Here is a 26,999-nt window from a genome sequence, read left to right as displayed (position 1 = left end):
ATGATCTTTGGTGCCCGTTTCTAATGTCAGTCTGGGTTACACCAGGGTAGGTGCCCCTATCTCCCCGCTGTTGATACGCTGCTGGTTTTGTGTGCATTTTGAATGAAATTTCACTCAAAGATCATTGCCCCTGACAAATAACAGATCCTTGCTTCTGCAAACCTTATGAAGTGTGTCTTTCCCTCCTCTTTTGGGGAAAATGGGGGTGAAGAATCTCTTGACAGGTGCTATGAAAACAGTTTATTGCGGTAAGCTAAGTACATGTTGCATATGAAGCAATCCAAGGTGTGAAACTTAGGGCCAGACCGGAAGTGATCGGACCTCCCATGGGGTTTTCTTGTAGAAAGCTAATGCAACCACTGGGCTGCCCAGTTTGGACTTCGGCTGGGGGAGGGGGGTGCCCCCCAACATTCCCCCATATCGAAACCATCTCTCCGGTGTGGCTAGTTGCCCTGTGTGGGAAAACATTAAAGATACTGTATGGTTACATGTATGTTTCCCCCTGCAGGAGTCTAACAGCTCTTATAGGAGTGGGAAAGCTGCAGTTGTGGATTTTCTGCCATTTCACTCAGGCTTTCTTTACACGGAGCTTTTATCCTGCGGTTGAGATTGCTCCTTCACGGAAGTTTGCAGGCTCTTTACATGATGCCGTGATCCTCCAAGGCTTCTCCTGCACTAAATGCCCTTTGTCCCGTTTTTAAATAGATCGCAGATAATGAGCTATCAAGTGACCCCCTTGTGTTCCGCTTGGGTTCCCTCCATGAAAAGAGGAAAAGCGGCAAGAAGAGGAGCGAGACCAATGAAAGATAACGGAAGACTCAGAGACGGGGAGAAGGAGAGGGGGAGAAGGAAGTGGGTGAAAAAGGGAGTCGTGATCCTGCATTTAAAATGGAAGCAGAAAGCTCCGTTTTAAATGCAGGATTTTTGGCTGGTGTAGAGATTCCCCTAGTTTGGCTGCCAAATGAGGCAGGAAATAATGTATTATGCCTCTGCTAATTTCTGCAGATCCAGGTTGATTAGCGATTCTACCTAAAACAAAAAAAAAAAACATTTTGAGCCTCGTGTCTGAAAATGTAGGGTTGCCAGCTGTCCAAGAAAAAGAAGACCAAGCTTGTTCTTGTGCTTTTAAAAGCAAGCTGATGTGCAGAAATCAAGGGATATTTGAGGGGGCGCCTCTCCCTGTATACTGCTGCCCAAGTATTAAGAGCTGCCAAGGGGGTGGGGTGGTCTCCTCTGCGTCCCACTGTTGGGAGCTGTATATTACATATTACATACCTTTTGGCTGTGGGGCCCTGGTTGTGAAATGCACCCTTAGATTGGCACCTGATTTGCTTGGATTATGAGTGTCGACCTTATATTGATGATGAATGTACTAGAATGTGGTTTATTATTGCTTTACAGCTTTATAATGAATTGTTTTATTGATTGATTGTATCCCACCCTGAGATCTATTGAGACAGGGTGGGTTAGGAATATTTTAATAAATAATGAAGTATTGCTCAGTGAGTATAAGAAATGTTCATTTGGTTCCCCAGCTGCTGCATGCAAGCATGCATCTTTCCTTTTGTCCTTCAGTTGTGTGGACTGAATGTCTGTCTTGTCAAGATGCAGTTTCTTTCCCAAATGGCTGATCTGCTGCTCCTGCAGCTGCCATGCCAGTAGGTGCCTATGGTATTATTGTCTGTTACGTTGTCACTGATGCCTCACTTTTATGCCCACAGAATACTATTGGTATATCTAGCCAAGTACTGGCTACTGTGTTGAACAGTGGCTCTTAGAGAAGGGGTCTTTCCCGGCCTTGCTACCTGATATCCTTTTACCTGCTGATGTGAGAGATCAAACCTGAGAGCTTCAGAATGCAAAGCATGCAAATTAGCACTGAGCTACACTCCCTAATTGCCAGTAAAGACCCTTCTTTTCTGATAAGTTAGAACTACACAGAGCTTTCACAGTTGTGGCACCCAGCCGGTAAAACTCACAACCCTGAGAAGTGTGTCACATGCCATCTGTATTATATTTTTTTCATCAGCAAGTTGAAACATGTTTCTTTAGGGAGATTTTTTTTAGATGCATTGTTGGAGGTTTTATTTTAAATGAGTATTTAAAAATACATTGTTTTAATTCTTTGTCTCATTGCAGCTCCTATGCTCCAGAACCTGCAGTAACGGGCACATCCCATTCACATTTTTAAAAGGGAGGATCAACAGCAGCACAGCTATTCTTCCCATAGGGTGGGGGTGGAGAACCATTTTGGCCCAAATTAGTCCCAGGCTGGGATGGGGGGGGGTTGCATGCCAGGAGTGGGGGGGCACTGCTGGCATGCACCCCTCCACACACACATTTTCACACACACATACCTTTCCCATCCCCACCTCCGCAGCAGATCAGAAATAACCCGTTCCCCATCTCTCAGTGCTGGGGCAGAGGAAAGGAGTGGGGCCTAGGGAAGAAGGTTGTTGGTCCAGATGGGGAACTCCCGTGGGCCATATTCCACCCATGGTACAGGGGGTTCCCTATGCCTGCTTAAGTATGTATAGGACAGGGTTGTAAAGATGATAAAAGGACATGCTTCTGCATTTTAAGGGAACATCAAATTGAAACACTTTTGGTGGGGCATACCATCAGACCCTGTGGAAGTGGCCTCAAACATTTGTCGTATCTATGGTATAGAATTCAAATGGTGCCCATCTCCTCAGCAGAAAGACAATAGTAAATAAACATGCATAGGATTATTCTGATTATTTGGAAGTAAGTCCCAGTGTGTTCTGCGGGCCTTGCTCCCTATTAAATGTGCTGAGGATTGCACCCTAAACATACATGCTAGAGAGCAAGCTCCACTGAACACAGTAGTTCTGTCTTCTGCATAAACATCACTGATGTTTATGTTGCCTTTTAATGGCACCCCAAATCTGCCCTATCAGGCATTTGCCTCGCGATAGGGACCAGGCGTGTGCTTTGCTAACCATCCTACAGCAACCCTACCGTAAAACAATTATTTTGTCTAAGAGTGGAAGGTCGACATCCCCATGATTTAATACAATGCTGCAGCAAATGCCAACTCAGCTGATGGAAAGAAAGCCCAGCAGAATGAGATTTCCTGGGTGGGCGAGGAGCCAGGAGGCAAGTCATCTGCATATTGCTTGACAGCCAGAGTTTCCTTGTCTTCCTTCTCTGTGCTGCAGTTTCTAGGATCGGGAATAAGAATAGAGTTGTGTTTCTGGGCCTTGTTTCCAGTCCGGTGCTCAGAATCCTGGTGCACTGCTGGCCTTCTTGAATTGCATAGCTGCTGCAGGCCCTCCAGGAACTGTTTGCTCCTAAGCTCTTCCCAAGGCAGAGTGATGAAAGCTGTAGCAGCTGGCATGGAGGCCTCACTGCAGTGCTGCATCAAGTGCTCGAGGCTCTCTACAGTGACAGCAATGGAACCAACATCAGTTTCAACCAGTGGAGGCTAGTGGCTCGGATTTTGTTGGGGCCTTGAATCCACTCTGGGTTTCAGTCAGAACCAGCCAGACTTCTAAAGGAGCTATCCAAGGTGCTGGGCCTATTTTGGGGTAGTATTCAGCACCTTGAATAGCTACTTTATAGTTCTGGCTGGCTCTAACTGAAACCCAGAATGGATGTACACCCCTACCGAAATCGGAGCCACCAGCCTCCACTAGTTTAACTGCTGTGGATATGGGAAGGATAGAAAATGGGTTGGAGTGGGCTTCTACATTTGCCAGAGAGGATTCAACTATGACTCTCTTAACAAGAAGTGGGGATGGTGGAAACAGACTGGAGAGAGGGGGCAAGTGGAGAGAGAAGGATTAGAGGCTTATTTGCATGTGCTGGCTAGGAAATGCTGGGAATTGTAGGAGGTTTTTTTTCTGCCTGAACATGCATGGCATTGCACCTTTATTTGCCCTTTCTACATGCAAAACTGATTACTACTCTAACTTTTGTTAGTTAAAGGGTAGCCACACTTTTGAGATATACTAAGTATTTTTCTAAATATCGCTATGCAGCTTTTATTGACCTTTATGCTGCTTTTGACTCTACTAATAGAGACAGATTACGTGGGAAATGACAAAGTACAAATATTGATTGTAGACCTTTGACATTTGACACAGAAGTTATGTAGTGAAACACACACACAAGCTTATGCCAGAATAATTTTGTTAGCCTTTAAGATGCCACAAGACTTTGTTTTTGCTGCAATAGACTAGTGACCCCTCTGGAAACACATATTTATATAGACACATAACCAAATAACTCAGGCCTGTTGGTCTACCCAGCCCTTCTCCAACCTGGTGCCCATCAGATGTTTTGGACTTCAACTCCCACCAGCCCCAGCCAGCATGGCCAATGATCAGGAATGCTGGAAGTCATAGTCCAAAACATTGGGAGGGCCACATTTTATCCTCGCAGCAACCCTGTGAGGTAGGTTAGGCTGAAGAGTCAGTGACTGGCCCAAAGTCATAAAAAGCTGCAGATAAGTTGCATCTAAAAGGCTGAACCTATGCACATTTACTCAGAAATAAGTCCATCTGAGCCCAACCCTAGTAACTGGGCTTAGGATTCCAGCCCAAATCCTGAAACATTTATACTGAGAACTAATAGAACACTTCTGCCTGCAAACTATATTACTTCATGCAACCTGATGGTGTTTACTCAGAAGTAATTTCCATTGTGTGCAATGGAGCTTACTTTCAGGAAAGTATGCACTAATCTTACACTGATCAAACTCAAGCAGGAGTACTGTGGCAGCAGACTAACCCATTTATTGTATTACACATTTTTCATGGGCTAGAGTAGAGCCTACTTTGATGGTTTATTCTGAAGATGACATATTTGCCTTGAAGTTACCATAGGATTCCTGCATCTGATGAAGCAGACAGTGTCCACAAATGTGTATGCTGGAATAAATTACTTACAGTGCAATCCTATGTGTCTACTCAGAGGTAAATGCTATTGAGCTCAAAGGAGCTTGCTCCCAGGTAAGTGAGTAGAGGACTGCAGCACTACTCTTTAAGGTGCTACAAGACTCTTGGTTGTTTTGCTACAACAGACTAACACAGGTGTCCTAGAATAAGATCAAGCCTGTTTTCATTATAAAGTGTGTGTGTGTTTATATACAAGATAGAAAGACTAATAACAGTATTCAAAAATATATTTAAGCTAAATGTTTCAGCTTCTGCCATCATCAGTAGCTATGCTGTTAAATAGGTATCAGGAGCGGCAGTGTGGAATATGCATGATATATATATATCATAGAGAATGATCTCCCACTGGATGCGTACTGAGGGCATATCTGTGCTGCATCCGTTTTACACCAGTTTAGAAGAGCCCAGGTTCCGGCTCTGGCATCTCCACGCAGCTAGGAAAGCCTCCTGTCTGAAACCCTCGAGAGCCGCTACCAGTAAATGTGGAACCATGGTGTGACTTGGTGTAAGGCCGCTTCCCACCCGCTTCTTCGCAGACTTCTGAGCGCTGTGCTTTTGTGAAAGTGCTCACAATCCTTCCTTAAGAAATCCCTTAATCCACCCTCACCCCTGCGCGGAACTACAGCTCCCAGCGCCCCTATTAAACCGGTTTCCGTCTGTGATGTACATATGCCCTATCAAACATCAGGAATAGATATCTGGGGCATGTTTTCCAGCCTTCCCCAACCTAGTGCCCTCCCAGATGTGTTGAACTACAACTCCCAGCACCCCCCAGCCAGCACAACACATCTGGAGCGCACCAGGTTGGGGGAAGATGGTTTATAATAACCTCTCTCAGCGGCATCCGTCCAGCGCTCGCTCGCTCGCTGCAGCAGCAGCAGCAGCAGCAGGAGCAGGGACCCCTCCCCTCCCCTCCCCTCCGAAGTCCAACAGCCTCCGGCTGCTGCACCGCAACCCTTCCCTCCTTACGTCACAATCGCTAACTTAACCTTCGGAACCTCCGCCCCTCGAGAACGGCGCCACGCGCCCCTTCCCAGTCATATCTTGAGAGCAACGTCACCGCTGCCCAACTCCCCCTCAGTCACCTCCTTCCCTCGCGATCCTGGGCGAGCAGGAAGCCGCGCCCCCTCCCCTCCTGATTGGCTCGCCCCGGCAACGGGGCTTTGCGACGCGCTTCAGCGGAATCGCCGGCGGACGGGCCAGAGATGGGCGGGAGGAAGGGAGGGGGCGAGCCCGGGGAGCCCGGATGTGAGCCGGCTGGCAGGGGAGCGAGCCGGGGAGGAACCGGGCTGCAGCGGCAGGAGGAGAACGCGGCCGGGCCGGGGCAGGGGCGGGGCCCATGGAGGGAGAGCGAGGGCCTCGCAGGGTAAGGGCTGATTGGGGCTGGGGGTGTGGGGGGCTCCTGGGCTGGGCTGCGGCACCTGGCTGTGGGGCTGGGATGGAGGCGAGCGAGGGGCGCCCCTTCAAGGGCGAGAGTGAAGAGGGTTGCTCTGGGTTTGAACTGCCGGTTGGGTGAGGAGGTAACTTTATTCTGACAGGGCGAGCGGGAAATAAAAGAACTGTAGAAAATGGACTTTGCGTTCTCCTGGCCTGGAAGCCCTGAACCGTCTTCAGTGATGAGGGGCAGGCACTCCGTACATGCTCGGAGGCACTCTCTTCTTGACTACCCGCTTCCCGCCCCGCCCTTTCCATGCCTCATTCCATGCCTGCTCCCGGACCTGAGACTGAAACCCTCACTCGTATTTAAGCCCTGGGGTCGAAGGAGTGAGAAGAGGGGGTGAGGTGTAATATGGGCGATGGTTTTCGTTCACTTCATCTGGCTTTTCCTTCAAGGTGATTAAGGTGCTATTTTAGTTTCACAGCAGCCCTGTGAGGTAGGTTAGGCAGTATGTGTGTGGCCAGCTCAAAAGCTGTTTGGTGAGCGTCACAGTCAAAAGGTGTTTTTTTAAAATTTTTTGCTTAGCATGGTGTTATTATGTGCACACCTTGTATTTTAACCTCTCCAGCACACCGGCTAGGGTCTTGAGGGTTTTGTAAGCTGCAGAGAAGTTGTGGCTGCCTGGGGGAAGGAGGAACAAGAGAACTAAAAGGGAAGATATTTGGTGTGGCGCTGAGGATAAGGAAGACAAAGCAGGATGGCAAGTGAGTGCCTCAGTCTAGGCCAGAAATGGGCAACCTGGTGCCCTCCAGATGTTGCTGGACTACAACTCCCATAACCCCTTTGCATGCCATGCTGGGTGGGGCTGATGGGAGTTGTAGTCCAAAACATTGGAAGGGCACCAGGTTGTCTGCCCCTGGTCTAGGCACTGCTCTGAGAGTATCCAGGTTGTAGAAGTAGCATGGAGGCGTTATATTTTAGGAGATGGATAAATTTTCAAATGTGGGCGGTAGGCAAACAAGGGCATGGGAAGTTAAGAATTAACCTGCGTCGGCTGGCAAAGCGGTAAGTAGCAGTGAGCCAATATTTACAATAGGGAAGATCTGATTCAAATCCACACTCTGCTATGAAGGCCATGGAGCGGCTTCAGCTGTCTCCCAGTGTAACCTACCTGGTCGAGGAGGGCTTTGTTTGTGTTAAGCATTTTGTATTCCACTCTTCAGCCCAGAGGTTAAGGGCGCAATCCAACGCATGTTTAGACAGAAAAGTCCTACAACTTCCAGAATGCTCCTGGCTGGGGCATGCTGGGAGTAGTAGGGCTTTTTTTTTGTCTAAACATGCATAGGATTGTGCCCTAAAGCTATTTAGACATGCATAGGATTGCACCCTTACAGAGTTAAAAAGAAGTTAAAAGGGTATGCTAGTAATGCTGGGTTAAAATACAGTCAAACATTGTTGGGAGGGCAAAATGGTATAACCCTGTAGGAAAGGTGGGATACAGAAGTGTAAGGTAAATTGGCGAGACCTTGTCAAGGATAGTCAGGGCATCGGATGCGAGTCTGGTATCTGTAAAGTGAAAGGCCTCTCTCTGTATGTGGAGAATTGAGTTGTTGTGAAATGAATGACTGCGTTGTTCATGTCTACATTTAATTTAATTTAATTTAATTTATTTCAGTATATTTATATCCCACCTTTCTTCTGTCATGGAACTCAAGGCAGTGGACCTGGTGGTTCCCAGCTGGCCTCCCATCCAGCCACTGACCAGACCTGAACCTTCAGCAAGGTGGCTGCATCTAGTCCTCTCAGAGCCATGCCCTGGGCATGCTCTTGGTCTTTGATTTTGTAAAACGGCATTAACATTGCTTGGTGCAGAATGAAGGAACAGTTATTGGTTTGCAGTAGTGACTGGAACAGCTGGGCTGACATGGGTATTGTTACACCAGTCTTCCCCAACCTGGTGCTCTCCAGGCTTGCTGGTTGGGGATGATGGATGTTGTAGTCCAACACATCTGGAGGACACCAGGTTGGGGATGGCTGTGTTGTATGGTAACTTCCATGACTATCAGGGACTGATTGTCTCTGATATTCTACACCTGCTTTTCTAGTTCATAGTCCATATCTATCTTGGAAGCTTCCTAGCCAAATGGGGGTTTGAACCTCGTTTTATTTTATCCAAGCTTGGTACTCCTACAGCATACTGGCTGGGATATCTTCTGTCATTTTCTCAGTTCAACATGGATTCCTTTTTAAACATGGATTTCTCCCATAGGTAGATCCTTCCAGCCATAATGGATGATTTAAACCTGCACTACAGATTTCTGAACTGGAGGAGGAGAATCCGGGAGATCAGAGAGGTTCGAGCTGTCCGTTACCAAGAGAGGTTCAAACACATCCTTGTTGATGGAGACACATTAAGGTGATTTTTGGTGCTGAGAAACCTGGATGTTTAAAGGGACCTGAGTGGAGGTCTCTGACAAAAGTTAAAAATGGGAAGCGAGGTGTGCTCTGTATTTATTTGAGATATACTCCATCCTGGAAGTACTGTGAACCCCTTCTCCCCTTATTCTGTTGCATTTACATGGATATAGTGATATCCAGTATTGAACTCTGAATGCTTTTAGAGCTCCTTTGTACTTTTTACAGAAAGAGGGATCAGTCGTTATGTACATTATTTTAAATGTGTAGAGTGGAAGGTCAAGTCTGTGAAATAATCTTGTGACCTCAAGACAGATAATATCCTATAGCTTGTTCTTAAACAATTAAAGAGTGAAATGTTTTTATCACCAGAGTAGCTATACCAGCCCTCCCCAGCCTGGCACACTTCAGATGTGTTGGACTACAACTCCTGTAATCCCCAACCAGCATGTCCATGGAGTTGTAGTCCAACACATCTGGAAAGGACTGGTGAGGGGGACTGGCATATACCAAAACAACAGTCTTAGGTGAACTGGGAATTCCAAGCCATTGGGGAGGTGTGCTAAGTAAGGAGCATCCCTGTTATCGCTAATCATTGACTGGAGATAACAGGGATTCTCCTATCAATGATTGGAGATAACAGGGGGATTCTCCTCCTTGCCTCCTCTCCAAGCCCCAAGTAGCCTCCAGGGGGAGGGGCGCATGGACGGAGCCGAGGCTTATATGGACCAGATGAGGAACCTCTGTAGGTCAGATTAGACCCGTGGGCTGGATTAGAACCATGGGTCAGAGGTTTTCCATCCCGGTTCTAGATCATGCTAACTTTATCATGGAGTCTGAGAGTTTTATCGTGGCATCAACACCTGTATCAGAATACACTTCTAACCCCAGACTGTTGTCTGCACAATAGCAGACAACTGAGAAGACAGAATTTGCTTATTCCTGATTTACGTTATCTGTGATGAAAGAGGTGATTGACCCTCTTTCAGTCCATTAACTGGGTTCTTTCCCTTTAGTTGATAAACATGTCAGAGGTTGAGTCGAGAATTTCCTTTGTTGCTTTTAAGCATATGCACCCTGCAAGCCAAATGTTGAGGGTCTCTGTCTTTTACCAGTGCCTGGGCTATTTTGTCATGAAGCTTTCTCTGGCCAGCTCAGTGTCTTGAAAAGGATATTATAACCACAGTGCACCTGGCAGAAGACAGGTGCAGAAGTTTAGGACTTGAGTATTAGTAATCCATTGCCAACCACATGCTCCCTCCGCTGTGGCCTGTTATCCAGCCCTGCATTCTCTTCTTGTTCTTTTTTCCCATATAAACCTGTCACATTGTGTAGCTTGAGTAGCTGAGAACCTGACTTCGTCTCTTTCTGCAGTTACCAGGGGAACTCTGGTGAAGTCGGCTGCTACGTTGCTCCTCGCCCACTGACCAAAGACAACAATTATTTTGAGGTAACTCACTTGGCTCTATGTCAGTAGGAGCAGTAGTTCTCAACATAGTAGCACCAAAGCCCCTCCCTGATAGATTTTTCGTCTTGTGCCTGTCCATCTTGTTTCTGTTGCTGCAGCAGGCAGGACTAGGACTAATGGGTGGAAATTGCAGGGAAGCAGAATTCGGTTGAACACTAGGAGAAACTTATTAATGCTAAGAACTGTTCAACAATGGAACAGACTGCCTTAGGAGGTGGTGGACCCTTCTTGTTGGAGACGTTTATGCAGAGACTGAACATCCATCTGTCAGGGATGCTGTAATTGCAAGATTCCTAGGTCCCTTCCAGCTCTAAAATTCTAGGAGCCAAACGAAACATCCTTCTAATCACACATCGTGCAGCTATATTTCTTTACTCATGCTTCTTTACAGTGTTAGTGTGTGTGTCCCTGGTTTGGATTGGGACCCTTATGCTCCAGGAAGGTGGGTTAAACCTATTCCCTCCATTGTTGTCCTGAAATTCCACCCCTCTGTGTGGAATTTTTTTGGAGGGGGGGAGTTTAGAAAAAGAAAAAATATCATTGGAGTAAATGGAGGCTTAAACAAAAATGGGGCAGGTGGAATGTTTTTTTGCTGGGGGGCGGGGAATAAGGGGGAGAAGGTTTAACACACACACCCTCCCGTAGTGCCATGGTCTTGATCTGAATCGGAGCTTACACTAGACCAAAGAAACCTATCAAACATAACTCCACTATGCATGATTAGAAGAACACTTAGTTTGGCCCTCTCATTTCTGACCTGGAAGTTAAATTTTGGTGCTGCACTTTGCAAAGCACCTGCTTCTGATACCTGGGCAGTGCTTCTTGATAACAGTTGTGGGGTTCCTGTGAATTGGAGGCAGTCCTGGCTTATATTTTTGGAAGCCGCTATCTTGATGATTTTACTTATCGCTCATTGGACTCATGTCATGTTAAGGTATACTTTTCTTTGTTGGTAATATACAATGAAAAACTTCGAAATTAAAAAGTTAAACTGAAGGGGAAAAGTCAGGACTGACAAACTGATAACAGTGGAGTTGGCGCAAGGGGAGAGCCATCAGTGAAGGTACAAGTAAGCTGAAGTAGTTTCTAGGCCAGGTCTCAATAGGTCAGCAGAACCCGTGACCCACCAAACTGAATAGAGCACATCAGATATGTATATTGACCTCCTATGAGCCCAATAAACCTTCCCTCTTTGCTACTTCCCTAGGTCTGTAAAAACAGGGTGTTGTTCTGGATTTGGCGGGCCCCAATATATAGCTGGCAGCCTGACTTGATGCATCACACAGTGTGTAAACTTGTTCTAGGCAGGTCAAAGCTCTGACCCAGTCTATTCTAAGCTTCTATATTCCACTGACTACTGTTAGAAATTAAGTGTTCTGAATGGAGAATTTACATTGCAGGATTGGGGGGGAGGGCTAGGCAGCAAACAACACATTCTTTGTTTATTTTATTTGAGTTGTGCCCTGCCTTTTCCATCAAACAAATGGTACTTGTTGCCTGCCCCCTTGCAACAACCCTGCAGCTCAATTGTTCCCATGGTACATAAGGGGAAACTCTGGCTCAGCGTGTGGGACTTGCCCTTGACAGTAAGCACAGGGTAGAGAAGCTGCCGTTTGAATCTCATTCGTAGTCTGTTGGGTTACACTGGCACTCGGCTGGAGGCTGATCTTGGTCTGCTGTTGCCATTTCCAGTCTGCCCCGTGAGATTCTCAAGCTTGGGGGTGGGACCCCTATGAGGCGACCTTGTTAGGATTCTGGGAGTGCTCCACTGCTGCTGGAAGACTAGCAGCAGCTAGGGCTATGTGTGTTGTCTTTCCATAACCCCAAGAGGGAACTCAGCAAGGGTCAGCTGGAGGAAAGAGCTGCTGTAGCTCAGTATTCCAGGTCAATCCCTACAGCAGCTTTCTCTAACCTGATGCTCTCCAGATATGCTGGACTGCAACTCCCATCATTCCCAGCCAGCATGGCCAACGGTTTCATATTCCTGCTGAAATATGATTAGTAAATTCATTCTCTGGGTGAGTCCTAATGTGGTCAAAATATATGACTGGAATCCTGAACAGGAGCACTTGACACTGCAGCATTTTATTGCAGCTCCCACCTGTAATATTTAATTGGTCCATTCTGCACATACTTATTATCAGTGTGTGTGTGGCTGGTGGTCCTGGGTGGTAGCGAAAGTTTGGAAGGGGGACCCCTGAATTCAGATATTTCATAATAATCCTTAGCCTTTATATCAGGCATCCTCAACCTGGTGCCCTCCAATGGTTTGGGACCACAACTCCTATCAGCCCCAACTGGCCAATAGTCAGGGAATTGTAGTCCACAGCATGTGCATGGTGCCCAGATTGCTTTATATATTGCCTTAGACAGTTTTTAAAAGTGCTTCATATGTCTTATGTCAGTTATCCTTGCGAAAAACATTATGATAGGTCAGTATTATACCCGTATAGCAGATGGGGAAACTTGAGATTGAGAGATTAGTAGCTCTCCTAAGGCCACCTACCGACTTCATGGCAGGGGTGATGTTTATTCTGGGAACTACTTGGCTTGTGTTCTTTCTCTCAGTTGCTATGCTACAGAAACTCTCTAATATAGGCAGGGCAAATAACATTTTTCTTCCATTATACAATATTATTTTCCTTGGTTTCTGCATAGGCAAAGTTCATAAAACCCATGTTTTGCTCCTTTTCATGCTGTGTAGGCAACCAGCCCTCCTTCCTGGATGGAAGAGCTACAGTTTTGTTCTTGATACGTTCATTCCTGTCTTGTTCTAGGTATCAATTGTGGACAGTGGTGTGCGGGGGACCATTGCGGTGGGGCTGGTGCCTCAGTATTATAGCCTGGACCATCAGCCCGGATGGCTACCAGATTCAGTTGCCTACCATGCCGATGATGGCAAGTGAGTTAACAACTTGCCTTGCAGGAGCCTCAGAGCCATCCCACATGTGTCATTTTCTCTAAGGGACATAGGCCTGATACCCTATTAATGAAATTTTGGTTGAGAAATAAATTTGCACATGAATACCAATTACTTCTGGGGGAAAACAATCATTCTTTGTTTTGCTTTCAGGTTAGTAGTTCCCAGATTTTGGACTATGACTTCCATCACCCCGCTGGCTGGGGATGGTGGGAGTTGTAGTCTAACAAGATCATGGGGGGAGGGTGGCAAGGTTGGAAATCACTGTTTTAGACAACATCCAAGTGCCTCTGTGTGTGTGAGGGGGGGAGTGCCTTTTCTGGTGCAAGTTTGTGTATTCAAAATAACTGAGTTTTTTAATTTTAAAAATCTATCTTGTTCATTGGGCACCTTTTTTGTAGCTCAAATATATTTAATCCATTCAACTTACCAATTAATTGACTAAGCATGGCAGCCCTAGAAATAACTCACGATTTGCTGTCATGTATGATGAGTGTGTGTGTGGGGGGGGGGGGGAGGGAGAGAGATTGAGAAAGAGAGAGAAACTGTAATTGGCAGCAGGTTTCCAGCACATATACACAGGTCAAATACACACATTTGCGTTGTTCACCCATGATGATTTTTCCCATTATAGGTGGGTGGCAATTGGGGAGTGATTCTCTTCCCTGACAGCCTCACCTGGTGCCAACTTTGCTATCATTTGGTACCAGGTGAACACCTTTAAAAAAAGGTTTCCAGGCTTTTAAACACTGCTGACTTTTAAAACTTTTGATTCTTTTAAGCTGCAGTGAGTTTCATTGACTGGAATTTTATACTGCACTGTTTTAGATGTTTTTCATCCTGATATGGGTGCATAAGCACTGAATTCAGGGATCCAGAGAAGATAAGGGCTAGGATTCAAGACATGCCCTCTTACCAAGGGAATGTTGATAAGGACCTCTTGTGTCTTTTCTGGGTTCTTCTGCTTTGGCGAGGGAATAGATATAACCTGCTATAAAAGCTTGACCTGTGATTTTGCCAAACTCTCAGTATTCTTCTGTATAATTATAGCCCCCTTTTCCATCACCCTCTTAGTTACATCAGCATTGTGCAGCCTACCAAGACTGCGTGGATCTCCTGTAAAGGTGGATCTCCTGTAAAGATGCATTGAAAAGTTCTTTTTGGGATTTACTCATGTCTTTGCCTATCCAGACTCTACAATGGCCGAGCCAAGGGTCGACAGTTTGGGACAAAATGCAGCTCTGGGGATCGGATCGGCTGTGGGATTGAGCCGGTGTCTTTTGAAGTCCAGACAGCCCAGATATTTTTCACCAAAAATGGAAAGAGGGTGAGTTCTGAAGCTTCTCCGCTGGAAGTTAAAGGAGGAATTGTCCCAGGGAATAGTTTGAAGCAGGGGCAGGCAACGTGGTGCCCCTGGCCGTGAACGAGCCCCTGGGCACCTTTCTTGATGCCCACCAATTTGCCCTACCCCTCCTACTTTAAAAAAAAATTAACACCCTTTCTTACTGGCAGGTGGGATCGCTGTGAAATAGGTTTCTGTTGGTGCTGAAAACCATGAGGTCAAAGGAGTTGTTTAGTGTGTTGGGGCTCAGACCTCACCTCTGCCTTATAATCAGACTTTGGGGCAGGTTACTTGGCCTTTGCCACACTTCCCATGGCAGGCATGCTGTGGTAGTGCCCATGAGAGTTTCTCGTATTGCCAAGTGTGCCCATGGCCAAAAAGCTTGCCTACTCCTGGACTAGACTCGAGGTGTTTGTAAAATAAATAAATAAATAAATAAATGGGGAATTGCTTGGTGCTGTATTAATAGCTAGGACAGTTGCTACCATTTTGATCCCTAGGCACCTCCTTAGGTGCAATGCGTTGCACATAATTTTCATTGATGGGGCATACAGAAACAAATACCAAAAGCACAACTCCTGTGCTTGGTGGATTGTGTGTGTCCTGCTTATTTAGGCACCTACAGACTCAGAATGTGCAACTTTGCTGATGCTAAGCGAGTTTGGGTCTGCTCAAGGACTTGTTGGGGAAACCTGCCTGCAAACCCCAAGTATGCTGCCTTGAGTTCCAGGGAAGAAAGGTGGGCATAAATTAAAGGGAGGAAAATAATGTATTTTTTTCCATAGAGCCACTGGCTTCCTTGAGTTGACCAACTGAGTTAATGACTGAGGTGAGATTTGACACAGGGATCCCCTAACTCTCACTCCTGGAGTCATTCTGCAAAAGTTAAGCTGAATGAGTTTGCCTACCTGGTGTGGCTCAGTGGTCGAGCCCCTACTCTGCATTCAGAAGGTCCCAGGTTCAGTCCCCAGCATCTCCAGGCAGGGCTAGGAAGAATCTTGCCTGAAACCTTGGAGAGCCACTGCCAGTCAGGGTGGACAGTACTGGGCTAAATAGACGAAGGGTCTGGCTCTGCATAAGATAGCTTCTTATGTTCCTAGAGGTGATAAAATTCTGGATTGTACCAATTCAGACTGCAGGTGGGATTGCATCTCCACTTAAAACAATCCCTTGCCTGTGTGTAGGAAACTGAACACCTCAGGGAGAGAGCTACACTATAACTTTTGCCCCACCGTGCTAGCTTTCTAAATGCAAGGTGTCTATATTTTTAATTGAATTAAGAATATAATCTCCCCCTCCACCTGCAATCTAAAGTGGTACAGGCCAAGGACTCTGCCAGCATAGTCTGCCACTTCATTCTTTCATTTGTAGAACAGCTCTTAGCCAGTACATCACACTGGTGTGCTTAGCAGAACAGACACGATGCCTGTGTATAACAGAGAGCTTGGCTTCCTCCCGCAGGTGGGCTCGACGATAATGCCTCTCTCTCCAGAGGGGCTCTTCCCAGCCGTGGGGATGCACTCACTGGGAGAAGAGGTCCGTCTCCATCTCCATGCAGAGCTGGGCAACGAGGAGGAGGATGACAGCATCATGATGGTGGACAGCTATGAGGACGATTGGGGCCGACTCCATGATGTGAAAGTCTGCGGCACAGTGAGTGAGCATCTCTCAGAAGGGCGGAGAGTTCCAGAAATCCTGGGTGGGGCATCTCCTTTTTTGTGGGAGGCCTCGAATAATAAAGACCTATCCAGAGAGCAGCTACATGTGCTCCCAAGTAGCACTGAAGCATGAAACCTAGGAGGGCATTGCAAACTATCCTCTCCTATTAATAAGTTATCGTCCTCTCTAATAGAGAACTTGGGTGGTGAACTGCGTAGTTGCCTAGGAGCAAAATGGGCCCACTGAAAAATAAGATTGTATTTTTTACATACTCGGGGGACTCCTGTGTACACAGATATATATGTATGTATGTACGTATTTGCAGATTAAAAAATAAGTCTTTCCAAACTGCCTAGCATGGAGCATCTAGGTTGTGTAGGATATTGAGGTGTCAGCTGGGGAGGCGGGGAAGGAAACTAAAAGGTAGGGAAGAAGAGGGAATTGACCTGCCTGCTTAAGCCCCTAACAGCTTATAGTAAGCATCCGGCCTGGAGTGGGTGAAGTTGTGTTGTGTACCATGTGGTTAAAAACACCCCTCCTTGCACTACACAGGGGTGTTTCAGGAGGCAAGAAAGGAAAAGGGACACTTTTTCCCTTATCTCTAGAACATGTCTCCCTACTTCATATATAGCAATGAAATGCTCAAGTTCAGAGCTGGCAGCTAGCCCATCCACTGCTATATAGCACAGCAGGGGAAGATGAGGTGGGAGAGAGCAAAGGTGGTCGTGTCCTCCCCCCCCGCCCCCCGCCTGAATAGCATGGCAAAGCTCCTGTTCCAGACTGCCTGAAGCCCTGAACCAGAGAACTCTTCTTTGGGGTGCAGATATAGTTCAGTGTTTTTGTTGCAGGTCCCACTTGTTAGTCCTAATAGCTAAGAGTGGGATCTCCATGTGTATTCTTGAGTATTGGATGTTGTGGGTAACTGAGGGATGCCATCACTGCTGATGGGATTTCTGATATTGGACACGGAATGCCAGGTGAGGTGCCTTGTTGGTCTTACTTGGTATGTCCTAGGTCAGGGGTATCTAGCTGAAAGCCCGGGAAACACTTTTCTGTTTTTCAATATGTGATTCCATGGCTGTGCCTGCTCCTTTAAATTCTCCGTGGTTCAAAACGTGGTGGTGGGCAAACTTCCTTGTGAGACAGAGCAGTAGCGTGGCTGCTGATATATTGGCTGCTATGCAGGATGAGGAGGAGCAGATGATTAGGGTTGGTATAGCCTGGAGTACAACATATCCAGGGCAAGGAAAGGGTGGCTGTTTTTATATGTGATGGTACAGAACAGACAGATGTTGACAAACTATAGCCTTACGTGGATTTAGTGTCAGATCTGGTGTCTCCTTCCCTGCTCCTCACTTTGTTTTTAAAGTGGACTCCCGTGGATCTCACTGGAAGTCCAAAGTGGAACCAGTTGGGCCTGGGCCTGTTCTACTCTTCTCTCCTGCAGAGCAGCATCAAGAAGCACAGAGTGGCTTAGCAGCCGGGAGGCTAGGCAGCACCCCTCTAGGGGCCCTGACTAAGTCCATGGGCTGCCAGCTGCCGACCCCTGTACTGGCACACTTGAGGCCCTTCCTGCTCTCTTTAAAAAGTCATTTTCTATCTCCTGCGGTCTCAAATTGATGCTTGGCAACATGTGAAGAGAATCTGCTGAAATCCCAGTAGGGGTAGGCAGAGTACACCAGCTTTTTCCTTCTTCAGGGATGGTGGGTGGAGTAGAAAAGGAGAAGAGACATAATTCTAGGCTTGTGGGGATCCAACTAGTGACTTGGTGATTCTGTGAGTACCTGCCCCACATGCTTACTCTCCTCTTCACATAGTCTGGGTCTGACTCATTTTGGGAGCCCTTCGTGCCCCCTCCCCTTCCCCATCTTCACACCGCATTGTTTATCTTATGTTCTCTGGCGTATCTTGACACTGGGTGGCCCCAGGCATAAAGTGGTGGTGACTCCTCATGGAATCCGCAATACAATTGCAGATGCATTTGTTTGTCATTGGATCTACTGCTGCAAAGCGAGGCTTGGAGAAAGATGTTTCACAGTTGTTAATCCTCCCCACTCAGCTAATGCTACTTGTCCCGTTACTCTCCCCCAGAATTTCCCACCTGGCTTGCTACTATTCAAAGAATGACAGAAAGCGCTTAGCTCTCGCTGTGCTGGTAAACCTGTACCTGGACTGTACTACTTCAGACTGCGGGTCTAGATCTGCATAGCTGAATGCTCCTCCATACATTTTTAAAAATTCCTTCATATAGAAAACTAGCACACCAGAGAGAAAGATGCTATGTTTTTTTTATGTGCAAGGACTTTATTTTATGTTATTGTTTTTGCATGGAGGAGCTCTAAATCTCTTACAATTGAGGCACATGTTTACTAGTTCAGTGAGAACTAGACCAAAGTAATCCTGCAGCATGTGCCTCTGAGTTAATTAAGTATACCCAGGTTGAAAAGATAGCCTCCCACACAAGCATTGAATCATAATTTTTGTTCTGTGTCTTTTATGATTACTTAGGAACCTGAGGTCTCTGATCAATTACTGCCTTGTTATGCAGTGAAGTGCGGTGTCTTGGGCTTTGATTGGGGAGACCCTGTTTCAGACTCTGTTACTGCACTGAGAGCTTTCTTCCTCTGAACAACCCCATGAGGGCTTTATGGGGCTGTTAGAGAGCGAAAACTGGAATTCTCACCAGTTGAACAGAGTAACTCTCTGCTGGAAGCCAGCTTCTGTGTTTTGTGCTGGTGGAGAAAGCCAGCATCCCTGCGCTGTTTCTTGCACGGGTATCGGTACTGGCCATTGTCACTCTGGCCTTGAACCATCTGGGCCAGTTGTTCATGCAGCTTCCTTTGTGAAAATATCCAATGACAGAGACTCCCTGATCTTGCATGCTAAAGTTGCCCTGTTGCTTGATACTGTCATGGTTAAGAGTACATAACTTGGAGTAAGTTGAGGAAAGGAACATTCAAAATTTTAAGGTTGTTATTTTGTCCTTCCCACAGCAGCCATAGGAGAGCCATTTGGCACCCATCCTCATTAAGCAAGCAGCCCGATGTGTATCGACAAATGTTGCAGTCTTTTCCACATTAAGAACGCAAAGTTCTTTTGACCTTTCTTGATAGGGTCACATTCTTGCCTTGGGAAAAATAAATTGGGATTCTGGAGCTGATGGGTAATGTGTATTCCCTTCTTTTAAGAAACATTTTATTAAACGATTTCAAAAAATGACATCTTAGCATATATCTTGTTTTAGAGAAATAAGCATATCAAAATGGCAAAACGCAAGAAAACATTACAAGCCATAATGCTGGACTTGGCAGGATCCTGCCGGCTTCTCGCAATATCAACCCTATTGATAGTGGTGGGTTTCACCTTGTCAGCTTCCACAGCTTGAGCCAATTTTATACTTCTTTAGCAGTCTGGCAAAGGAGTTAGAACTTGTATTGTTGTCAGTATTTTCTTTTGTTGTAATCTTTGTTGTTGTTGTAACAATAAAGACTGACTGACTCAGAGGGCAATCATCAAAGAAAATTAAACAGAATAATGAGAAACACAAAAAAGAGCTCCCTTATCCCCAACAGGGAATGTGTTAATGAAATGTAATACAAAGTCCATTAATTAAGGAGAGCCCATAAATTGGGCAATGTGAAAATTCTTATGCATTTCTAGCTTAGTCATAGATAACATTTAGATCTGCATATGGAAATAATATATTTTTTAAAGTAGGCGTTAGGAGAAATTGATGTATGAATTTATGCAGTAAGTTTATGCATAATAGCAAAATCCCACTGTTTGGAAAGCTTTTTCCATAATTGTGCAATGCAAAGTTGTGTGTAATTTCTGAGTCAGAAATGGGATATTGAGTGCATGACAGAAATAACACGAGGCACAAGCTGAGAAACTTTTGCTGTCCTGTGGAATGATCTTTGGGAAACCAAGTATTATTCAATACACCTGCAAGTTTCTGTACTTTTTGTTTGTTTGTGACATTTTCAAAAACTGAGGACTGTGTGATGCCCACACTGTGTGGGTTCATACATCACGCTAAACCCCACTGTGGATAAGCTATGGTGGTTTGGTTGCTCACGTAACAACCCATGATACACCTGACAGACAATCAGGCTTGCTGTGTTTTGTTCTCCCCTTCATTCCCCATCAGTCCTCCAGCCAGGGTGGCAGAACAGCATGGAGCAAATGGGGCTTCAGCACCAGCAGTACTTTCCCCCTCCCCATGGTGTCCCATTCACTCTGTCCCATGCAGTCACCTTCTCGGGGGTTTTCTTTTTTTACAACTGTCGGGGAACCATGATAACTGCAGCAGTGAGTGCTCTGAAAAGGAGCTGCAAAAAGTGTGTGTGTGTGGGGGGGAGTTAAGATCTCCCCTTTCTTGAGTAGCTGGATATTTGGGGGAGTGTTGAAAAGGTAGGGGACATTGAGAAGTATCAGTCCAACGCTTAAAATCAAGAGGATCACATTGGCGAGGGACAGATATTTTTTCCCTCCCTTTTGGTGCACCTACTACTTTGGCTTTGTTTCCCCCCAGTCCTTTGCAACTTGTGTGCAAATTAGCCTTGTCTGGTCAGTTTTGTTGTATGTTACCTACTCCCCTTCCCCACTCCCTTTGACAGCTGAAACAGACAAGGAAATCAGACAGCTGTAAGTGTGCACTTGTGTACCTGCGAAAGACGACGACAATAATAATAATAAAGAATTACAACCCCAATTGTGCATTTTTGAGGCATTGAAAAATAAAATAAAAACAGCCCAGGGAACGAGTGACAGTCTGGCGAGATCACAAAAAGTGAGCGGCACGGACATTTTTGCCACTCTTGCCAAATGGCTCTGTAGCCGATCACTGCAACCTACGATAAAATTGTTCTCCCAGATTCGGACGACATGCCAGCCCATCGTGGGCAAGAATAACACCTACAACAAGCCATGGGTTCTCAGCATGGCTTGTTCATGAAAAATAAGCCACCCCCAGAAAGTGCTCTGGGTTAGGATGACACAACAACCAGCCATGGCGGGCTGCCCATGATGGGTTGTCATGTTGTGGGAACCCAGAGACTGTGTGTCTTGTCTGTTTTAGGTGCCTCCCACAGGATCTCTTTAAATATTTTTCTTTGCTTTTTGGGTTGGGATGGTGAACTGAGGGCCTGCAGGCTGGATCTGCCCACCACCCTACCCCAATTTTAATCCAAGGTGTGCTTAAAAATCCCATTTGTAAGGGAAGAAGAAGAGAAGTCCAGTGGGATATATCTCTGATGCCCTTCAGGAAGATTCTAGTAATGGCGTCTTAGGGTGCAATCCTGTGGTCCCTGGGAGGGTGTCCCAGGGTTCATAGGATGTTTCAGGTCTCTGTGAGGGGAGAGATTTGGCCTTACAGCCCCCCTCCCATCTACTATGGAAACTTCTGCAACCCTTGTGCATGTCGGGAGCCATCTCAGAATCCTGCTACTATACTTAAATCTTGTTCTGCTTGAAGTATGATCCTATGGGAGGGGGATAAGAGAGGTGGGTTGTGATTGTCCTTTGGCTACCCTTCCAGTGAAGAAAATAAGGAGGCCTGAGATCAGTGTCTTCCCTTGGCTAACACTTACCTAACAAGTATGGCACAGGCTGTGGTGAGTGGTGACTGCCATATTCCCCTTCCCAAGTGTACCATGTGCAAGAACTTGCCTTGTGGATTGGTGCCATCACATTGGAAATTTTCACTCTCTCCTCCATGGCTGCTTGTAACTGCAGAGCTGTGGAGACTTGCAACAGGAAGGCATAAATTCACCCAGTGAGTAGCTGTGAATGTTCCAGGTGTGTTGGGCTACTACCCCCACGTCCTATGGGGCATTTCTGGAGGGCACCAGGTTGGAGAAGGCAGTTTTATGGTGACAGGAGTATGTGCTCTGGCCCTGAGGCCTAGTCTTACAGAAGCTGCCTAGGAATGAACCAGCTTCACACTGTGGTAAAGGTACCGCAGCTCTTTCCATTGCAAACTTTACTAGATGCTGCCCCGAGGCTCTCATCTGGTGTTTTGCAGTAGAGAACATCTGTAAAGCTAGGCTTGAGAAAGTGCCAAGGAGACATTCCAGACCTTTTCTCGAGAGCCGGTTGTTCCGCCAGACTGAAATGGTGACTGGAGGTCGAACCTTGAGAGCCAAGACGTGCTTCTGTTGGTCTCTTTGCCCCAACCAAGACTCTTGAGTCGTTTGCTCTTGCCAGCTGTATCCCGTATACTGTCTGGCTGCTGCATTACGCCACAAATGTCTGAACAATGCATTATGCTAAGATAGGGGTGGAGGAGGGGCAGGGTGTGGCCATGTGAATGGGATCTGTTGTCCTTTGCATTTTAAAATTCCTTGATGCTTCTAGTTCATACCCTTCCTCTTCTCCACCCTCTGATCTCCTGAAGGAGAACAGTACACAGGCAGAACTACAGACGGCAACACTTTAAAATGTTTGTAGTGTCATAGCATCTTCAATCCAATAGGTATCTGAGTGGTTTTCAATATGTATTTAACATCATATAGACAATCAAATCAGAAAACCATAAACAATTGGGGAAAAAGCACACTTAAGTTGCCCATCAGGCATAAACACAACATAGGGCCAAAGTAAAATAAGACTATCTGAAAGGCCTGGAGAAATAAAAAGGGTTTTATCTGGTGCCCAAAGGATGTCAAATGTGGCACTAGGCAAACCTGTTTAGGGAGAGAATTGCAAAGCTGTGGTGCCACCACCAAGACGGCCCTCCTTCCAGTGACCGCCTTCCTCACTTCTAACAGTGGTAGGACCTGGCTAAGGACGTCTGGAGGAAGATCTTAATTCAGAGGTAGGGGCATGTGGTAGAAGGTGGTTTGCAAGGTATCTGCATCCCGAGCTGTTTAGGGCTTTAATGTGAACATAAGCACTTTGATTTGTGCTCTAAAATAGATTGAATGCCAGTGCAGTAGTAGTAAGGCTGGAAAGAAATGTTCCCTATACTTCGTCCTACTTATTTAGCTACAGTAGTTTGTTCCAGTTGGTCCCAAACAGTTCTCAGAGGCAGCCCCACATGCCATGCATTGCTGCAATCCAAATGGGATGCTATCAGGGAATTCACATGTGAAGCAGCAATTATGGATCGAATGTTGTATAGAGGTTTTGTGTTGCCTTAAACCGTAGAGATATGATGTCCTCAGCCAAGCCTGAGCATTCAGACAGCTAGTGAAAGTGCTGGCTCAGACAATAAATAATAGAAAACTCTTAGTTTTTTTCTTTAAGGAGTTAGACTGTTTGTTACGTTGGAATGAAGACAGAGGCTGAGCTTAAAGCCTGGCATTTGATATAGGAATTGAATTTGTTTAGTTCATAAAAATATTTTGGAAAGTTAGTACTTCTATCTCTTAAGGAACCACCTAGGGTCAATACAGAGACAGTTCAGATGTTCAGTTGCTAGGCATCTGATCAGCATCAAGGGATGGACATACCTGCATCGAGGTATGGGGCCAAAGATGCCACAGTAGGCTGGGCAGTGGGTTGCTGTGGGGGCATTGCCTGATACCTCTGAATTCAGTGCATCTTGTCTCTTGGGGTTCTAGTAGCACATGGTATTTTGATTTGCATACTCTTTCCTTCCAGCAGTAGGTGTGTCAGCTAGCTCAGTGAAAGTCAAAAATCAAAATCCTCTGACCTAAACAGAGAAATGTCTGCAATCTACTCAGCTTAAAGCAAAAGTTGCTTGACTGTAGATATGCACTCCCTTGGGCATAGATGGTTACAGTTTATTTGAGGGAGTGCCACCCATGCCAGGAATCGAAGTGGAAGGATGTTGGAATTCATGAAGCCTGGGACAGAGGAGACTAGCTAGCTGCCTTCCAAACAGCAAATTTCACACTGTAGGGCAGCCTTCCCCAACCTGGTGCCCTCCAGATGTTTCACACCAACTCCCATCAGTTCCAGATAGCATGCCCAGTGGTCAGGAATGCTGGTGGTTGTAGTCCAAAACATCTGGATCTCACCAGGTTGGCCATAGAGTATGGCTGAAATCCCAGGAGGGGGCTACAGAAACTGGTTATCTTTGCGCAAATCAAGTGGCTTTAGATTTCTGTTGCCTATCTATAAAATGAGAGTACAGTTACTTGCTGTAAAATTTATTTTATTTGCTATTGAATTTCTAACCTGCTCTACAACCAAAGACCTCATAGTTGTTGCAAGTATGGCTGAGATATGGATTGTGTAGCAATTAATACATTCCAGTTATATCCAGGTTACATTTTTATTGCATCTCATTTCAGTTTTATCCTTTGGGGTATATGCAAATCTTACAATACAGCACACGTGCACTCACACTTAACATGGAGATAGCTGGAAAATATTTCCACAAAGCAGTATTCTGTCTGGGTGTGTGTGGATAACAACTGTTGTTTGCATGGCCCTAATCATTGGTATTGTTATGGAGGCTCTTACAGTGGAGGGTCAGGGCTATGTGTGTGGTAAATTGGCTTTTAACAGTTCAGTGTACTTCAAAACCTTGCATATTTCAATGCCACCACAAAATGGCCTCTGCTAGGATTAGACTTGGGGTTTATTAAGGACAAATTTTTCTCAGCCCACCTTGTAGATTCTACTTTGCCTAAATCTGGAATGTGCTACCAGTTTTAAGTTCCTTCAACTATGTTGGCAGAACATAGGGCTCATGTGATTGGCACAAAGAGCGAGGCTTGCATCTGCTTATCTAAGAGGTCCACCTGTTTGTCTTGGACATTCTCTTGCTTGGCCAACATGTTCTTGCCTTCATCCGCTGGAAGCTTCCCCTTATAAACTATGGTTTGAAGTAAGTGCCATCAGGAAGGGCTCTGGGTGGAATTTCTTTTTCCTAATTGTGAGTCTGACTGTAACTTAATGTGCTCTGGTAGAAGTGCAGCTTGGGCTAAGTGTTGAAAGGGGACACAGGCTCACAGAATAGCTAGGATAGCTAAGAATGAAACCTCAATGTTCAGAAGCAGTATACCTCTCACTTACTAGAAGCTGGGATCAACAGGGAATGGCTATTTCCATTATTCTCTGCTTGTGAGTTTCCCAGAGATATTTGTCAGGCCACTGTTGGAGAAAGGATGTTGGACTTAATTGGACCCATGGTCTGATCCAGCAGAGCAGTTCTTGGCCATATTCCTGAAATGGAAGCCATTGCCCATAAAGGTCTTTTTAAGCACTTCTCTACATATTTCCCCTGCCCACAGAAGTCTGAGATGTCTACCTGCCTTGGCCTCCAGAAAATGGAGACAAACCATTCACCTTCTCTCCCTTATTTCAAGATTACCCATTGAAATTCTCCACTCTGCACAGCTACTGTGGAACTCTTATATTCTTCCATTTAGGTTCCCTTCTCATTACTGAAACAGGTTACCACCATTTCTCCCAAATACTCTAAGTTTTTTTGGGACTGATTATAGGCTCTCTCTCCCAAATTTGTGTCCAGATACATGTCTATCTTCACTTTTGGTAGGGGAGGTATCTCCTGATCCCTCAGATTCCCATACCACCAAACTCCTACCCATTATGCTTCAAGACCCTGAACAGATGCCAGTCCACTGTTAACTTTGTGCATGGCTGCTTTTTTTTAAAGCAGAGATGAATGGATATACTACATTCTATACGAGAAGGGTCTGGGTAGGGGGAAGCAACAGGAGATAGGAGTTGTTGGCCAATCTAGCCTTGGAAAGATGCTCAAGCCAGAGCCTGGATAAAAGCAACATTCATTTATGGAAACTTCCCAAAGTGGAACCCTATCAGGGTACAAAACTACACTAACATTGAGTCCCTAATGCCTCAGAGGGAGGGTGGTAATGTTGATGGAGAAGGTCCAGGATCCCACATGAGGAAAAAGCCTCCTCGTGACCTCGTTACACTCCAAAGCCATGTCCTGCTTAATCTGACTTGGAACTAGTTAAGGGTGTTCAGATGGGACATTTTCAGACCACAGAAGTGACTTGCAGTAGATCTCCTAACTTAACATTGTTATGTGTGAAGCAGCCCTTTGAGATGAAGCTTTGAAATTTTAAAGGCTGTATAAAATCAGAATTATTAGAAACCTCCCAAGGCTACCTCTTTCCTCTTTCTGTTCTTCAAATAGCAGTGCCAATTCCACTCATGTGAACTCCCTTTCTCTCTCCTGTCTCTCTCTTTTTCTCCCCCCCCCCCCGCCCCACTTCCCTGGTCTAATGGAAAAATAAAATGCATAACTTGAATTCTTTTCTTGGACAATTTTAATATTTTGTTTATTAAAGGCCCGCTCTTCAAAGGCTGGGCGTGGGTTTTCAGCACACTTGCGGAGTGGGAGGTAGGCCTGGATTTGCCGCGTGTCTCCTGAAAGTGAGTGTCTGTCTCTTTCTGCAAAGCTGGTTGTCTTGGAATTTTGAATGTCTGGGTTGTAGTAGCCTGAGGCCATCTCCTTTCCTGTGGTCATCCTGTTGTAGAATTGGAAGTCTCTCTCTCCCCCCGCACCCGCTTTTCTCTCTCTTTCCCTTAACCAGCTTTCAAGACTGTTTTCTTCAGTTGGGAATTTCCACTATGGTGTTAGCTCTCAATCCCCCCCCCCCATGCATTGTATTAATCCCTCTACTTCATGAGTCACTGAAGAAATCCAGCAGTGTTCGTTCTCTTCACGCAGGGCCTGGTCTAGCCTAGGCTTGGTTTTCCATCTTCAGCAAGCAGGCCCTGCTGAGGAAAACTCAACAGGACCTGAGGCACTGAGGTAAAACTCGACAGGACATGACCTGACAGAAGGAGGAGGAGGAGGCAAGGCGAGCAGGAGGCTGGGACAACTCCTTTCAGGTCTTCAACTAGTCTGTCAGTGCTGTTGCCATGGAAATCCCAGTTGCCTCTGGGCGACTCTCCATTTTAGGGTTTGTGCTGGCCTGCTGGGCAGA

At 45.9% G+C, this 26,999-nt stretch overlaps 1 protein-coding gene across 1 annotated transcript in view; it reads left to right on the top strand.

Moving 5' to 3' along the window:
• The first annotated feature begins 6,166 nt into the window (after window positions 1-6,166).
• The window catches only part of SPRYD3 (SPRY domain containing 3), a 47,772-nt gene continuing 26,939 nt past the window's right edge, over window positions 6,167-26,999 (top strand). The window contains exons 1-6 of the mRNA XM_084836547.1: window positions 6,167-6,288; window positions 8,570-8,716; window positions 10,090-10,165; window positions 12,961-13,085; window positions 14,295-14,430; window positions 15,907-16,098. Of these exons, the coding sequence (XP_084692673.1) occupies window positions 8,589-8,716; window positions 10,090-10,165; window positions 12,961-13,085; window positions 14,295-14,430; window positions 15,907-16,098 (657 nt within the window). The 5' untranslated portion in view covers window positions 6,167-6,288; window positions 8,570-8,588. The remainder of the gene's footprint in view (window positions 6,289-8,569; window positions 8,717-10,089; window positions 10,166-12,960; window positions 13,086-14,294; window positions 14,431-15,906; window positions 16,099-26,999) is intronic.

This window comes from Heloderma suspectum, chromosome 2, assembly GCF_057233095.1.
Source record: "Heloderma suspectum isolate Gila_16-S chromosome 2, 16-S_ref, whole genome shotgun sequence".
NCBI lineage: Eukaryota > Metazoa > Chordata > Lepidosauria > Squamata > Helodermatidae > Heloderma > Heloderma suspectum.
The sequence above is the reverse complement of the archived record's forward strand: the minus strand, read 5'-3'. Positions and strand labels throughout refer to the sequence as shown.